General features: G+C 36.6%; 1 protein-coding gene across 2 annotated transcripts in view; it reads left to right on the top strand.

The window, feature by feature from the left end:
* The window catches only part of INPP4B (inositol polyphosphate-4-phosphatase type II B), a 557,392-nt gene extending 549,518 nt beyond the window's left edge, over nucleotides 1-7,874 (top strand). For both annotated transcript variants that reach the window (XM_006906232.3, XM_025042642.1), the window contains one exon: nucleotides 7,700-7,874. In XM_006906232.3, coding sequence (XP_006906294.1) covers nucleotides 7,700-7,832 — 133 coding nt within the window. In that variant the 3' untranslated portion in view covers nucleotides 7,833-7,874. The remainder of the gene's footprint in view (nucleotides 1-7,699) is intronic.
* The last annotated feature ends 8,081 nt before the right edge of the window (nucleotides 7,875-15,955 follow it).

Raw genomic sequence — 15,955 nt, 5'->3', positions numbered from 1 at the left:
TGATACCAGGGAAAATTAAATTAAAACAGATAAATAGGTCAGGTTTTTTTTTTTTCCTTCTGAAGCTAGAATATGAAAATAGATAAGAATGAGCAAGAACAGCTATAGAGACCAAACACAGTGTCAACATGCTTTGCATTCGGTGAATTTTTTTGCACCCTACCCCACTATTTCTTATTGAACTGTCACCTATCCTATTAGTAGAAAAATATGCATCTCTAGAGTACTGCAGTTATGTTTTAATAGAATCAAAGGATCCCAGGAAGGTAGAGATGAAAGTAATTTTAGAGGTCACTCCATCTAATCTAACAACTGGCAAGAAATCACACCTGCCAGTGTCTGAGACGTAGCAGGAAACCTGTGCTTAAAGGATCTCAATCATAAAGTAAAAGGAATATGGTTTTTCCATTAGACATACAGGGATAAAAATCCCCTGTCTGCTGCTTGAGCAAGTTTTGTAACCCTTTTGAGTCTGTGGAGATAATAACACCGACAAGTTTGACTTTTTGTGGGGAAAAATGAAATAATATCTATAAAGCAGCTATCACATGATAGGATATAGTACCTAGCAGATCTCTTCCTTCATAATTCAAACACTTCCATTGCTTTTCAAGGTAGCCCAGACTTTAAACTATCGATCCTTTGCCTATTGAAATTAACAACCATGTGACTGTAAATTTTCGTCTTCTCCAAGCCAAAGGGATTCTCATTCTCGTTGTCCTCAGTCTGTCCTGGCATGCCAAGGTCCCACGCCGACTACCATCTTCCTGGTTACCATGCGCAGTATCCTTGAGTTCACATTAGCCCTCCCCTTAGAATGGCACATCCGAAATGCATGCAGTGTCCTACAGGGAGGGCGCACGCTTCCTCGAGTGAATATTTTGCTTACTACTGCTCTTTCTTATGTAGCAAACTTGTACAGAATGATTAGAAACACTCTGTGACTTGGACACTCAAAGAAGTGACATAGTCTTATGTGTCTTTTAAGTAATTTCTTTATTTAGGAGCTTTTTCTGTGGTCGACATAAAATATTTGGATTAGATTCTGAAATCCAGTGAGAATAAAGAAGGCATTTTAAATGTGGCTAGTGAGCCAGTGGCCACAAACGCTAATCTTGCTTCTAGGCCACTGGAAATTATCCCACACTTGATATGCTTTATTAAAATTTCCCCTATATTTAAACAGTTGTGTCGATTTTTAAAAGTCCTGGAAATCTAATTATAATTAGGATACTTAGGAAATATCCTAATTATAAATTGAATTGTTGGTAAAGTTTCGTAGATAGTTTGTCATCTCAGAATATTCTGAGTCATTAAATTTCATGGACCTTGATATAAACCGAAAACAAAAAGTCAGTCTCTCTTTGTTACCAGACTGACATAAGCAGACTGTGAACCAAGGGAACTACCTTCTCGTCATCCTTTACCTGCAACTTGCTGTTATAGAAGCATAGACAAGGTCTTTAAATTTATTTTCTCATCTATAAAATGTATCATTCAATCTGAAGATTTTTTGAAGTTCCTTTTACATCTATGAATCTATAATTCTATGATTCCTGTATCACTCTCAAAGCTGTTAACTATCGATACCAGACTTATATTCATTTTTACACAGACCTGCCAGTTTAAAATCTGACACAATCCAGCAGGCTATGGCCTAAAAAATGATGCTCTGTTAAGATCGATTTATCAGATGACTACAGAGACCAATAAAGCTCTGCGAGACATTAGCTCTAAAAAATCTTGGCTCATAATTTCAAGTTGGTATGCCCACAGCTCTGAAGTTGGATGTAATTAAATGTGACATGGCCTCATTTTAGCATGGGAGGAAATCGGCTTTTTGATCAAAAGGAAAGATCTTCCCAGTCAGTTTTTTTAAGTTAAATTTATTGGGGTGACATGGTTAATAAGATTATATGTGTTTCAAGTGTACAATTCTATAATATATCACCTGTAAGTTACATTGTGTGTTCACCACCCAGAGTCAAGTCTCCTTCTGCCACCTTATATTTGACGCCCTTTACCCTTTTCAAACTCCCTCCACTCCCTTCCCCTCTGGTAACCAGCACACTGTTGTCTGTGTCTATGAGGGTTTTTTGTTTGGTTGGTTGGTTTATTCATTTGTTGCTTTATTTTATATCCCACATATGAGTGAAATCGTTTTCCATCTGACCGATTTCACTTGGCATGATAATCTCAAGATCCATTCAAATTGCAGTATTTCATCTTTTTGTATAGCCAAGTAGTAGCCCATTGTCTATTCACTTTTAGCTGGTAATTTTCCTTTTGGGAGCTTGAAGGAATAAAATATCAAGTAGCAAAACTATTTATGAATAATTACCCAGCAGGGAGAGATAGGAGGACTCTAACTTTTATTTTTAGAGGTATGAATGACTCAAAGGGATACTTGCAATGGAGGACTTGTGATCTAGGGTACGGCAGTCAGCGCTGTAAGAAAAGAGGGGGGAAATAAGCAGATGTCAAGCCCCGTACACTGCATGTTACCTAAGGAACTGTCTCCTCATGTAGGCAGTAATGTGTTTAAAAGTGAGACATTTCTTTTACTTGTTTCTATTTTAAGTGATTGCCTTGACAAGTCTTTGAGGAAAAAAGTCATTTTGTCTCCTGCAGATTTAGTAACTGCCCTTAAATGTCTGATTTTGTCATGTTTTCAGTGGAGACAACACTGTGATTTGCTTGCATGGTAATCTGCCCATCAGTGATGGCTGAAACTGGTAACGTGGATTTCAGAGTACCTTGCCAGGCAGCCACTAATTAATTATTTGTCATAATCTCCCGGTGAGGAAATTACTGATGTTACTACTTAACACATCCTTTGCAGTTTGCACTTGCAGCGTGCTTAAAAATTCATTCGTGGCCATGAAGAAATGACCATTTATTCTATTCTTAGCAGGAAGCAAGTAAATAGCTCCAAGAGCTCCTGTGTCCATGCTGTGACATAGTCAGGGGCCTCGAGCTTCAAGGCCATGTTGCTTCCAATTCCAGCTGAATCGTAGAATGATTATGCATGAAGCATTTTTAATGTTTTATTGCAATCTCCAGAGATTAAAGTTAGTAATCAATAAATTAATTCAATTATACAACTGCCCATCCAAAACAAAGGACAACATTTTAATATAGTAATTTTTGCTTGGAAGACATATACAATAAGCAGACTGGAAAATGTTAAATTTGATCTGGCAATCGTAGAAAAAACAAGCCATCTGATATAAGTTAGTCTCCTGTGTTTGGAGTAAAGACAGTTATAAGATCCTGTTGGCCAGTGGTCTGCACTTCAGCTAGAACCTATCTATGTGAGGCCTTTCTGGGAAAGAGAATTTCTGTAGCATTACATTGACAGATTGTGGTTAATATTTAACATAAATTTGTAATCAGAATGTAATATTTACACTATGATAGATGATAGATAATTAGATAGAGAGATGATAGATGATAGATAGATGATTGATAGATAGATAGATAGATAGATAGATAGATAGATAGATAGATAGATCAATCTCTGTATTTCTCTCCTAACAGGGAATACTGGAGAGGAACCAAGGTCTCAACAAAGTTGTTAAGATTTGCTGCAGATAACCTTCACCTTCAAACTGGGCAGGAGGGCCTGTTAGTGAGAATGATATTAGTGATAACCGTAATAACAACAGCTAACATTTCTCCAGGCCTTGTTTTATACCTAGGACTGCGCTGTTTTTTTCATGTATCATCTTATTTAATCTTTTTAACAATCCTTTTTTTTTCTTGTGCACATGGAGAAATTGTAATGGAAAGAGACGGAGTATTTGGAACTGGGGTAGTAAAACAGCAGGCATTATTTCCCAGCCTTTCTCATTGTGTATCTGAAAATGCAAGGGGACCTTAAAGTCACCTATTCAGCCTCCCTCGGCCCTTTCTCCAAGTCTCTCCCACCACACACACAGCCCCACATATATGATCTATGACTGAACCCCAAAGCTATCAGTGTATGGAATGGACTTCTTTGAAAAGTGTTTTTTCCTCATTCCTAGATTTGTTCAAGCATGAGATAGACCAATTATTTTCAACTATTCTTTTCAACCAGACCACAACATGGTCGATTGGGTGTTTTAAACTAATTCAGATTGCTATGTGGCCTGTTTGAAATAATTATGACTGTTTGTCCAAATGTGGCTGCTGGGGTAGTACACAACCAAATTCTTTTGCAGAGGCATTAACAAATAATATCGATATAAGTCAACTGCGATTGGCCCTCTGCTCCTCCAGCACCACCCCCTGGCACGTCCACAACTGAGCACCAGTGGGCTAGATCAGTGGCTTGAAACCTTGTTTGATTAGATATCCCTACTATGAAGGTTCTAGCTATGCTAGCAAGATGTGTATATTTCTTGATATGCAAATAATGTAATAATCATAACCATTATTGAATGCTTATGATATGCCAGGCCCTGTTCTAAGAACTTTGTAAATGTTGACTTATAATACTTCATAGCAGCTCTATGAATTAGGTATTAATGCCATTTTAAGGTAAGGAAATTGAGACATGAAATATTAAATAATTGACCCTGGGCCACTTAACTAGCAAATGACTGAACTAAGCTTGAAGCCAGGTGATCTGACTCCAGAGTCCGTGCTCTTATGCACTATATCACAGCCGCCTCTACTCGTGTTACTCTACTATGTACTTTATGGAATCCATGGAAAATAGAAAGTTTAAGAAAATGAGATATATACTGGTAGCAATCAATTGAACGAAAGAATAAAGTATTTCTCTGGGATCAGCAACGTAGGTATCTCAATCTCCCTGACAATCTAATAGAAGAAATAACATAGGACAAGGAGACTTCTCTTAATCACATTGAAAGTTATCCAAACCTAACATCTACTACACGTTTCTTACCTAATACGCAGCAGAAAGTTCAACAAATAACCAAATTACTTGTACAATGGACAAGAAAAATTCTGCAAATCCTTCCTTTTGCTCAGTAAATCATTTGTCTTCCAGAGAAGCTTCTACTTCACTTTGTCACTGGCCGTATGGTCCTTACATCTTACCAAACAATAGGGCGCAAAAGAGCACATGCAGCGTGACTGATTTAAACTAAGACTGCCATTTGAAATAATAATGACTGTCGTTTGCCCAAATGTGGCCACCAATATGGTCAATGCCTGGTCAAAAATTTCTGTGTAGGAGGTTTTTGGGGGCTGCACCTGATCGAAAGGGGGCCCTGGGAGCTCTGGTGCTTATTCAGAAGTTACCTCTTCATGGCAGTCTTCCTAAGACTGAGCAACAACCAGTTTTCTGCCTTAAAATCTGGAGGAGCTGAGAAAGATCAAACCACTCCTTGACAACTGGGTATGACTGAAATTTTGAATACTCTGAATACTGATGAAATATACCATAGAAAAGAATTTTTATTTTCAACATATATCGTTACGGCATATTTCAGATTTGCCATAATTGGAGCTGATTTTAAGCCCAATTACAAATGCCTGTTTTTAACTTACACAGAAAATACACAGCCTGGAAAGTTAGAATCTTTTATTGTCCAAAGTGTGACTCTGCAAATGTGGATCTCTTTGAAGACCAGGAGTCTATAGGAGATAGATTTGGCCTCATTTAAGTAAAATGAGAAGGAAACAACGTAATTTATGAGCTGAAGTAACAGAAGGATGCTGAGTCGGGTTTCGTTAAACTAATCTTATGGCTGGCAAGGATGACATGTCAGATGTTTCATTTTAAATACCATTTTCATAAATCATTTTTATAATGTTAAATACATTATAAAGATACAATACCAGTAGAAAGTGTGCTTAAAAGTGCCAGACACGTTCGTTTGCTTCACTACATACTGTGTTTCTCATTTCACTTTCCAAAGATGTATTTATCAGATAATTTTTTATGGGCTGATCCATATTTTAATTTATTCATGCAGTCTTGTTTACTGGTGCTATTACGCTTATTTGATTCTTCCTTGTCCATACAGTTTCAACCCATGTGACTGTCATCATAATGTCTCTCTCTTCTTTCTTGCACCAAAAGCAAAAGCAATCTCCTTTTTCAATATGTTTGTCAATGAGAAATCACGCTTGTCAGTGAGAAAAAAGAATACACAGGGTGCATTGGGGGTTATTTAGCTTAAAACTTCACCTGAAACAGCTCTCTTGTATAAGTTAACATGTTCTACTTCAGAATATTTAAGGCTGAGTGTCTTTACTGTGTGAATGCTATACTATTTTCTTTTCTCCCCTAACTCCCCCACCCTCTTCAACAGCAGACAAACCCAGGGAGCACTGAATGAATCCGATGATCCTGAAACAGGCTGTCTGTCTGATAACAAGCCAACTTCTCGACACTTCTATCCTGTCGCCTTGCTGCTTGTCAGCTCACACCTGCTAGTTGTGTGGCTTATTTTAAGTCTTGCATTACTGTTAGCCAAATACCAATAAGTTTTACGTTGTATTCCTTTCTTTTCTACAAATGACAATGGACGTTAAATTATGGGGACAATGCTGTAATATTTCTACATTTTAAGATTCACAGATTTAAAACAAACAAATGTTTTAATTGTAAGTGTTTTCTTTGTTTTTCCTAAGATCTAAAAAAAAAAGAAGTACTATGCATTAGGTGAATTATTTTGCTCTTTTGTTCATGGAGAAGTGTTTCCCACTGTTAACTAGCTCAAGATGAATTTTTAAATTACTGTCTTTGAAATAAGACAAAGAACAGAATCCTGAAAGCTTGAAGTTCTGCACCTCCTGTTCCTCTTCCCGTTAAATGTATTCAAGAAATTAAGACTGAATTTGCACAACACACTGAAACCCTGAGACAAGCCCTAGAGATGTGGGCGGTTCCACACTTGATTTCCACTGTGCTAATACTGTTGCCATCACCTGGTGCGATCTTCTGTTTGATTCTTTAACCTGTTAGTTCTGTTATTTCTTTGTTGCAATTAACCCCTTTCTGTCGAGTAACTTTCTGGAGAGAATGGCTGTTTATGTTTTGTAATTAAATTAACCTGTTTGTAACTATTGTTTGGGTTGATGTGGCTTTCAGAGTACTTTTCTATTCTTTTTAACGAGGTCTTGTTTGTGTCTTGATGCACCATTTTCAGCACCTGTGACTTTTGTACCGCGTGCGCAGGAGCACTCTTCCTTTATAAAGCGGAGACTTGGACCAGGCTATCCCGAAAGCCATTTTTTCTCGCCATTGCACAGCTAAAATAATGAAGTAAAATAGAGATTGAACTTTCCTTTAAAAATCTATAGGGCCAGACTTAATAAATTAAATGCCTTATTCCTAGAACCTGTATCCTTAGGGCTACATATAGATTTTAATGTGTTTTAAAGAGACTAAGAAACTAATTTGTGGGGGGGAAAAAAGTTATTAAAAGGCAGATATATTTATGAAATTAAAGTGAAGCCGTATTGTGGAGCAAATTATATTTAAAGAGTTTATTAAACCTTAACTATCTGTTAAGAGCAAAGAGACTTTAATCATCTCTTTCCAAGGGCAATAATGGTATTGGGCCTGGCCTAGGATTTAATTTTGTAAGATGTATCATCATTTGTGAAAAAATAAATGTAGAGTTGAATCTTTGTTATTTTTACTTGGACTGTTGCTGCAACTCTGCATTGAACAAATAAAGCATATTTATTTACTCCGTGTTTCATGAAGTTGTACTTTTTCCCCTTTCACCAGAGAAGGATGCCGCATAGAGAATGTACTGAAGAATATCAAATGCAGAAAGTATGCTTTCAACATGCTCCAGCTGATGGCTTTCCCCAAGTACTACAGACCTCCAGAGGGGACTTATGGAAAAGCCGACACCTAAGTTTACCAACATGTAAATAAACAGGAACACAAACACGCTTCAGTTGGATAATCTCTATCTTTTTTATTTTTCATTTTTTTTTTTATTGTCGTGAATTTGTGCAGGGAGATGATCAGGGCTGTTTGCTCAAATCTAGGAATTACTTGAATGAGTTATCAGCATATTACTACGAAAGAAATCCATTTTTAAAAAATCTTACATAATATTGTCCTTTGTAGTTCTAAACTTCTATGCGCTGCCCCTCGCTGGTTGAGATCAGCTCAGAAAGTGTTAACTTTCACTCTGGAGTATTTGAATGGAAGACATTCTGAGGGAACACAGGTGCCACAGAGGACTAGAGGTGATTGAGAGATTGGGGCTCTCCGTCCAAAACGAAGACACAGGAGTGTAAGAGAGAGGAGGACTTTGCGATATTATTTCATAGTCTGTCTCACAGATAATCTTAGAGCCCATTTTTTGAGATTTAAAAAATATTTTTCTAGTGAGTCGAAATCAGGTAGTGTTAACTCATGATCTTGACTACAGAGCAGTTTACAGATATGCTTATAAAGACTTTTGTCATCCATCAAGATGTGACTACTTCTCCTAAACAGGAAGATGAACAATGTCGGTAAAGCAGTAAAAAAAATACTTTTCAAAAACACAGCATCTTTTCAAAACTCTGACTTGGGTTGTATGGTCTAGTTGTAGAAATCACAATAGAGAAAGCTGAAAAGCTTAATGAGCAAAACACTGCAAGGAATTGATATGGCAAAGAAGCTAAAGATGATCAGCCTGTTGATGTTCAAAATGAAAATCTCCGTCAGCCTGAGGTTTATGTAGTCAAGTTCATGAAAGTCAACAAAATGTTTCCTAGTCGTCATCCTGATATAGATGTAGATGGTGTAAGCATGCATTGTCCGGCATAAGTTAGTAAATGTGAATAAGCCTTTTAAAACATATGTAACCATAGCTAATGATAAGCCAAAACGATAGTTTCTGTTAACCTGAATTTCAAATTTGTCCTAATATCATAAATTTTCTAAAACCCCAAATTAGAAGTTACCTTAGAGATCATCCCGTATAACACCATTATAAATAGGTAAACTGAGGCACAAGGAAGACAGGCCCCCAATCACCCATCTAGATAATTTAAGAACCGTGATTACAGTCTCTTCTTAACTTCCTAGCCTATGGCTTGTCTCTTCTCCAAATTTTCATGCCAAATGTACATGAGAATTAGGGGAGAATGCTGGTTAGTTAAATAGAAATTGGCATTTATTGCTGGAATTAAAGCTTAGATTACAACAGTCTAAACAAATGAAACCTATTTTCTCCAAATTGTAAGAATTTAGTCTTTTTCCTTTCTCATCAGAGGAGCATGCTATCCAGAGCATAAGTCTCCCTTGGAAATGCCAGAGGCTCCTTACATAGACATCTCTTAGCTATGACCACATTCAGTAGATGAGATTATGGGGCTTTCCATGGCTAATGTGATAGCTCTTTGACTTAGACACCTGTTGAAATAAGGATTCCAAACAGATCTCTAGGCTCATGCCGGGTTTCTCAAATTACTAGAAATTTTAGATAACCCATTGGGACTTTTAATACTACAGTCATCAATCTATTATTCTGGCTAATGGCTGTGTGCTTTATTATTGAGGCAGTCGCCAAACTATGTACAGGCTTTTTAATAAAAAGAGGCTCTGTACTATGGATCTATTCATGGATAAAGCTATCTTGGTGTTCTTTTTACCTCATTCTCCATTTCAGTGATTAAATATAACCTTTGAATTATTCAATTTCATTTGAAAATGGTAGGATCTGTGGTCGTTTTCATTATCCCATTAGATTAAGGTAGAGAGGTTGGGATGACAGGTTACTTTGAATAATTTTGAAGCCTCCCTTCGGTATTATCAAATGGTAGTCTGAGTTCCAGGAGACTTTACGTGATCTATCATCCTGTAAATACTCTTATAAACAAGAATTTGTGATTGCATTTGTAAAAATGAAACTTCTTGACTCACATATGGAAAAAATATTTATTAACTAGAAAGCCAACAATATGGTTATTTTTTTTTTATTTCGGGAAGACGTTTTTCAAATATTTTTTTTTCTTTTATAATAAGTACTAATATAGATATCTCAAAGGGCAGAGCTTGCTGTGCTACAAATGCAGATATTTTTGTTTATTGTTAACAGAGTCATCTGCACTTCCCTATACGAAGCCTATATTTGTGCACACACTTAAAAGTAAATTTTGTCAAGGAAATTTATGTTTCATATCAACAATGGTGTTGCCCTTTCCTGAGAGACATTCCAAGTATCCTTGGAAAACCACTTCACTATTTCTTATTAAGCTTTTTAAATCAAAGAGCCAAGGTTAAACAAGTTTTATAATCTCCTTTGTACAGACAAAGCCTGCTATGCTTTTCTATCTATATTTTCATTTAAGAAATATACCAGAAGGCCTATTTTCGGAGATCATATCAAGCTAGAAACTGAACCAAGAAAATGACATTTTCAAACAAAATAACTTTTTTGCTCAAAAATATTTCCCCTCTAATGCCATCAAATGCAGATATCAATTCTGTTATTTGCTATTTACAGAGTCCTACAGAAAACATATTTAAAAACAAGGGAAGGTAGAATCCTGATTATGTTTGACCCAGTAACAAAAGATCAAATGCCTGGAAGTGTCCCACAAAGCACCTGGCCATAAAAATGTTGAATATTTGATCGAAGTAGCCCTACCTTTAGAGGCTCCCATTTATTTATTTCTCAAGTGTTTTTTTTTTTTTTTCCTTATAAATATTGCCTTGAGTTTCTCTACAGTCTGCCCAAACAATCCTTTGATGTAAATAGTTGGGTCAGTCCAATCATCTGGTGAGTCAGAGCAACCATTTGAGCCAGCTGACAAATTCCACTAAAATGACCAAGAGCCCAGTTCAAGCAGTATGCCATGTACCTAATCTCCAGTCCTTACTTCATAAGAATAATACCTTTTCTTCTGAAAACTGTGGAGTCTTAAAAGCTAGCATCTGCCTGGAGGCTATTTCCCTCTGGTCCTCCAACTTAATATAATATTTTGCATAAAATAAGACTCAAGATAGAAAAGAAAATCAGTTGTATAATGTTTTCCCCCCAAGTAAATCAACCCGCCCCCCACCGCCCCCGCCACGTAAAGTTTGATAGGTGCCAGGAACAGGGGGTACTGGTGGTATGCTGCAAGTGGCTCGTGCCAACTCGTGACAGTTCGTAGTTAAATTTTCAGGAATTTCATAACCCAGTTGTTAAAAACAAACATCATAAACATTAAATTAGAAAATACAATTGAAAATTTTATTAAAAGCAAAGATGATAATCAAAATTACCGTATTCTAATTGTTTTATGGCATTTTACAGTTTATCTCTGATCTTGAGGTTATTAATGTCAGTTGTATGTGCACATTCGAAACACTATAGTATAGTGTGCTACAGTGTATCGATCTCCTCTGGGCTCCACGTTCAACACCACCACATTGGTAGCTTAAAATTGACAACAGTGGAAGTAGTTACACCACTGAAATTGCCAAATGCTACACACCAGGGCCTTAAGTTCCTGGAAATTCAGTTGTTAAATATTTACTGGAACACAATTGAATTCCACCATCACTTTTTCTCCAGAAAATAATTGGAATCAGTATACCATTATTTACATGGTATTAAATACCATCACTCTTCTTCAGATGGCTGCAATTTGGTTGTAGTTTTTCCCTCTTTAAAGACTCCCATTAGGCTATAAGTAACATTTGACGTTTGTATCTTATTCATAATTAAATTATTTAATCATAGAGAGATGCATTTAGACACGCATCTCTCTATGATGTTTGGCAAGGGAAATCTTGGCAATTCAACCTGAGTGGAAGCAATAATGACTCTGGGCTAAAATCAGGGAAATGTTAGCCTAATTAGAGTATCACCGAAAATGAGCTTCAGTACCAATTTTTAAGTTTATAATTTTAGCATTTGCTAAAAGCAGGGGAAAAAAAGAACAGTAACATGTTACTGTGCCCAGATTCTAATAAATATAGCTCAATCGAAATGCAAACTGTTAGGTTAAACAAATTAAACGCTGGCAGTATGCTAAATCACCGTTTTCGGTGTTTAATTTCCAAACAGGATGGTGGTATATCAACTGTTTAGTTCAATATACAGGGTGCTTTTTGTAACCTTGTAAGAAATAAATTAACTTTTATCACAAGTTTAAGAAACTGGTCTGAGAAAACCTATAATCAGCATTTATGGAGGGAAGCAAACATATTGAACGCAAGTTGTTCTTAAGAGCTGGAGGCTTTACAAATTATGCACTGCTGAAGAGAGTGAGTTGCTGAGTTGTGTCATTGTTTGACAATTTTAGTGTGAATTCACATTCATTTAGCCCAGCTGCAACTGCAAAAGCTATGCTTCCTACCCCCCATATTTATGTTTCATTGCTATATAAAGTCCCAATATATTATATCTTTCATTTCTTTGACAGTTTTAAGTTAAAACTTTCTCTCCAAACAGATGCTACCTATGGCAAACACCATCTTTCAGAATAGGGGAATGAAATTAATGTTTTAGATAAAATATTGCAAGCCAATTAGGTATAGAGTTAAAGTATAGAAATTTGGGGTTTTACTTTTTGAGTTATGGTGCACATTAGTCACTGTGAATTTTATTTCTGAGCAAGTAAGAGGAAGCCTAAAGCATTTCTGATATCAAAGAAACAAATTTATATCTGGCTATTAGTAACAAGGAGGTAGGGAAAAAGTTGTAATAGTAACAAAAAAATGTACATGCGATTGGCTCTCCTGAACTTGAATTTATATAGATCACATGAATATTTAAAGTTTTAAACTTACAAAAGAAAGCAAAGTTCACAATTAAGTATAACACCCAGAGAGAGTGAATATCAAGGGAGAGAAGACTTAATATAAGTGAAGTTGCCTGATGAACTATATCTGGCTTATCTTTTAGTAAATAGAGTTATTTAAGATGTTTCATTTTCGCACTCATACTATGAATGCATTCGCAATGTTCCTGAAATCATCTAAATTATCGACAATCCGACTTTACATCTTTAATGATGACTTAGTGTGATTTTGTTAACTAGCAAGCAATATTGGCTCAAGTATTGGCAAGATTGCTATCTTACCCATGTAGTTCTGTGATGCTTTTATATCACTATCAATTTTAAAATTTTTTCATGCCAAAGAACTTTCAAACTTTCAAAAGGCAGACTCCACGTGTCTAACTCTGTATGGACACTCATTTCACTATGCATGTTCAACCCTTTGCATACATAAACTTCTCATGTAAATATTTTGTTATTTTATCTAACCTAACATCTAATTTTCAGATTTTTGTGGTACTTATCTGAAACATTGGCATTTGTTTTCTTTTTTGTGTTAAATATATTTTCTAGATGAAATAATAATATGTATTCCTAGGAAATGAGGCACAAATAGGTTAGATCATTTTATATTGGCATTTGGAGAAATATCATTTTGTTTTATTGTTCTGTGGAAACCATATTCATTGTACACTGTGTGTATGTTTTTGGTTAAATAAATGTGATTTTTTTATTTTTATGTTTCTGTGTTTTTCTCCCTATTATACATTTTTTTTCATTTTCATAAAAGTAGCAATGTCCAAAAATTAATGAAAATATTAGGAGAATAGACTAAATATTTCAAAGAGAGTAGACTGATTTTATGCTGGACCACAGTCAGAATGCAAATTTTGCATCGATTCAAGATGAGTCTCATAGTCACTAGCAGAACACACCTTTCAGGGTCGCTATTCAGGGAGCAACATCAACCAAGGTTTTAAATCAAAGGTTCATGAACCACATGCCAATGCTTAACATTGGGCAAATTACTGATAGTTGTAGTCAAGGATATTTGTAGCATCATTTGAGCACAGGCAATAACTTTTCCATATTGCTGTTTGGATCCAATCATTTCTAATTCATCATAACAGTTGATAGTAGAAGACAAATCCCAAAGAGTTTTCATTAGATCTTGCTGCAAAGGCATTAGCCAAATGAAACCTCTCAGTCCATGTCATGAAAGAATCAAGTTTTACCCCCTGGAGAATTTCAAGAACATACCTGATACTGCAGCAAGAAACATTCCCTTTCTGTAATATCGTCATCAATATGTGTTCGTCCTAACTTGTCTTTCTACATCTGAGCAGGACACAGTGCTGTAGGTAGCCCTGTGGTGAAACAAGGCATAGTAAATTATAGCAAAATGCTGCCAGCCATAAAACCAGAAGAGCAGCCTGAGGGAAGCAGTATTACTCTGTCATCTTTAACATCCATGCTAAGTTTCTTTCAATGCTGTAAGAGAGTGACACTCTCACTTGAAGTCAGAGTACAACAGGGACTCAGAAAATCTGTTCTTGGGCTATATTTTGGTGTCTCCAGAGAGTGAATCGGTCGGGCGGGTTAGTGTGGTTGGAGCACGTCAAGCCAGTACCCATTCTAAGCCAAAGTAGCCCATGGACAGGATTCTGTGGCTCCTCATAACAACGATTTTAGGAATAGCCCAAAAGCCCAGACTCAGCGTTCTTCCTTTCTCGTTTGACATGCTCTCATTTGAGATATTCAACCATTGTTTCTAAAGGGAGGACTCCAGCACAGGGCTAAGGAAAGTGGACTTTTGAGTCAGCATGTCCAGATTCAAATCTTGGTTCTTCATCTTTATTAGATGCAGACATATGTCACGTTACTTAATGTTACAATGTCTTCACATTCTTCTCTGTAAAATGAGGGTAGTAGTATGACTCACTCAGTATTTCTTGACATAATTAAGTGATAAATTATACATATAGCTCTTTGTCCAATGTCCGTTGTGCTGTACTTATTTGTTGGCACTCAGCATCCATTCCCACCATGGTTTAGTCTCCTGAAGTCCAGCCACTTGGAACTTAAGGGCTCGAAGATTAAAAATCATATTTCCTTGGAACACTTACCATGAGAGTTTAGGATATCATATAATTCCTGCCAGTGAGACCCATGTATCCCGTTATTTAGAAGTACCACAGCAAGGGGTAGGAGATGTTTCCCCTTCTGCACCAGTGTGGGTGGACAGACATATTGCAGACTCCCATATCCATCATCAATTCCCCAGCTTGCTAGTGGGGTGGCCATGACTGCAACAGTGGTGGAAGCCATAGGAGCAGCATTTTTCTAACTTGTGGGTGGCAATAGTAGTTCCTGACAACTGGATCAGAAGTGCTTGAAGCCAGAAGCCTGATAAGGGTCCACTGCCGACATGAAGCTCTTTCAGTCTTTACAATGATTGTATGAACATCTAACTGCCCACAGACATGTACTAAAGTGTTTTCTGCTGGAAATAACTGAGTTCCGTTTCCTGCACTGAACTCTGGCTGATGCCCTTAACTTAGAGGACATACTCAATAAATTTTTGGTGGGCAGTTATTGCGGATGAATTTATTTATCTTCGCTATTTCAGCTGAGTTCCAGCGCCACCTTTCCAAGTGTCGACTGGCTGTTTGTGAGTGTATATGTTTTTGGATATTCATGCTTTCACTGCCTTCCTCCCAACTATTACGCAGCCCTCCTAGTTTTCCTGTCTGTGTTAGTGGAATCCTAGTCACACAGGTTTACAAGCTTGAATCAGCCTTAACTCTTCCAACTCTGTTGACATAGAATACATAATACAAATTTTACCACCATTTCGCCTTCTATCTGTTACTTCCCGCTTTCATTGCCACAGCTCTTTCTTTCATATGCATCCTTTGTTAAACCCATCGCTATAGTTCCATCTAAACTAAATGAAGATGGGTATTCAATAAAATCCACAATTTGGCTTTACCGTCTCTATCAAAGCATATTTCTCCTCTCCTGCAATTCTATTCTACACACATATCCACACGAGGAGTCTGCATACATGATTCATGTCCCTTACACACACATACACACACAAACTCTCAAAGTTTAACTCACATATTTCTTGTTCCAAAACAATCTTCCTATATCACTCTAAATAGAATTTCCACCATTCTAATTCTTCTGTAGTATACCCTTTACGATCCGCTTATTCATTTTTAAAATTTTTTTAAATTTTTCATTGATTCAGCATGTACTTTTG

This window comes from Pteropus alecto, unplaced genomic scaffold (genome assembly GCF_000325575.1).
Source record: "Pteropus alecto unplaced genomic scaffold, ASM32557v1 scaffold50, whole genome shotgun sequence".
NCBI classification, from domain to species: Eukaryota; Metazoa; Chordata; class Mammalia; order Chiroptera; family Pteropodidae; genus Pteropus; species Pteropus alecto.
Note: the sequence above shows the minus strand (reverse complement) of the source record. Positions and strands in the feature narration are given on the sequence as shown.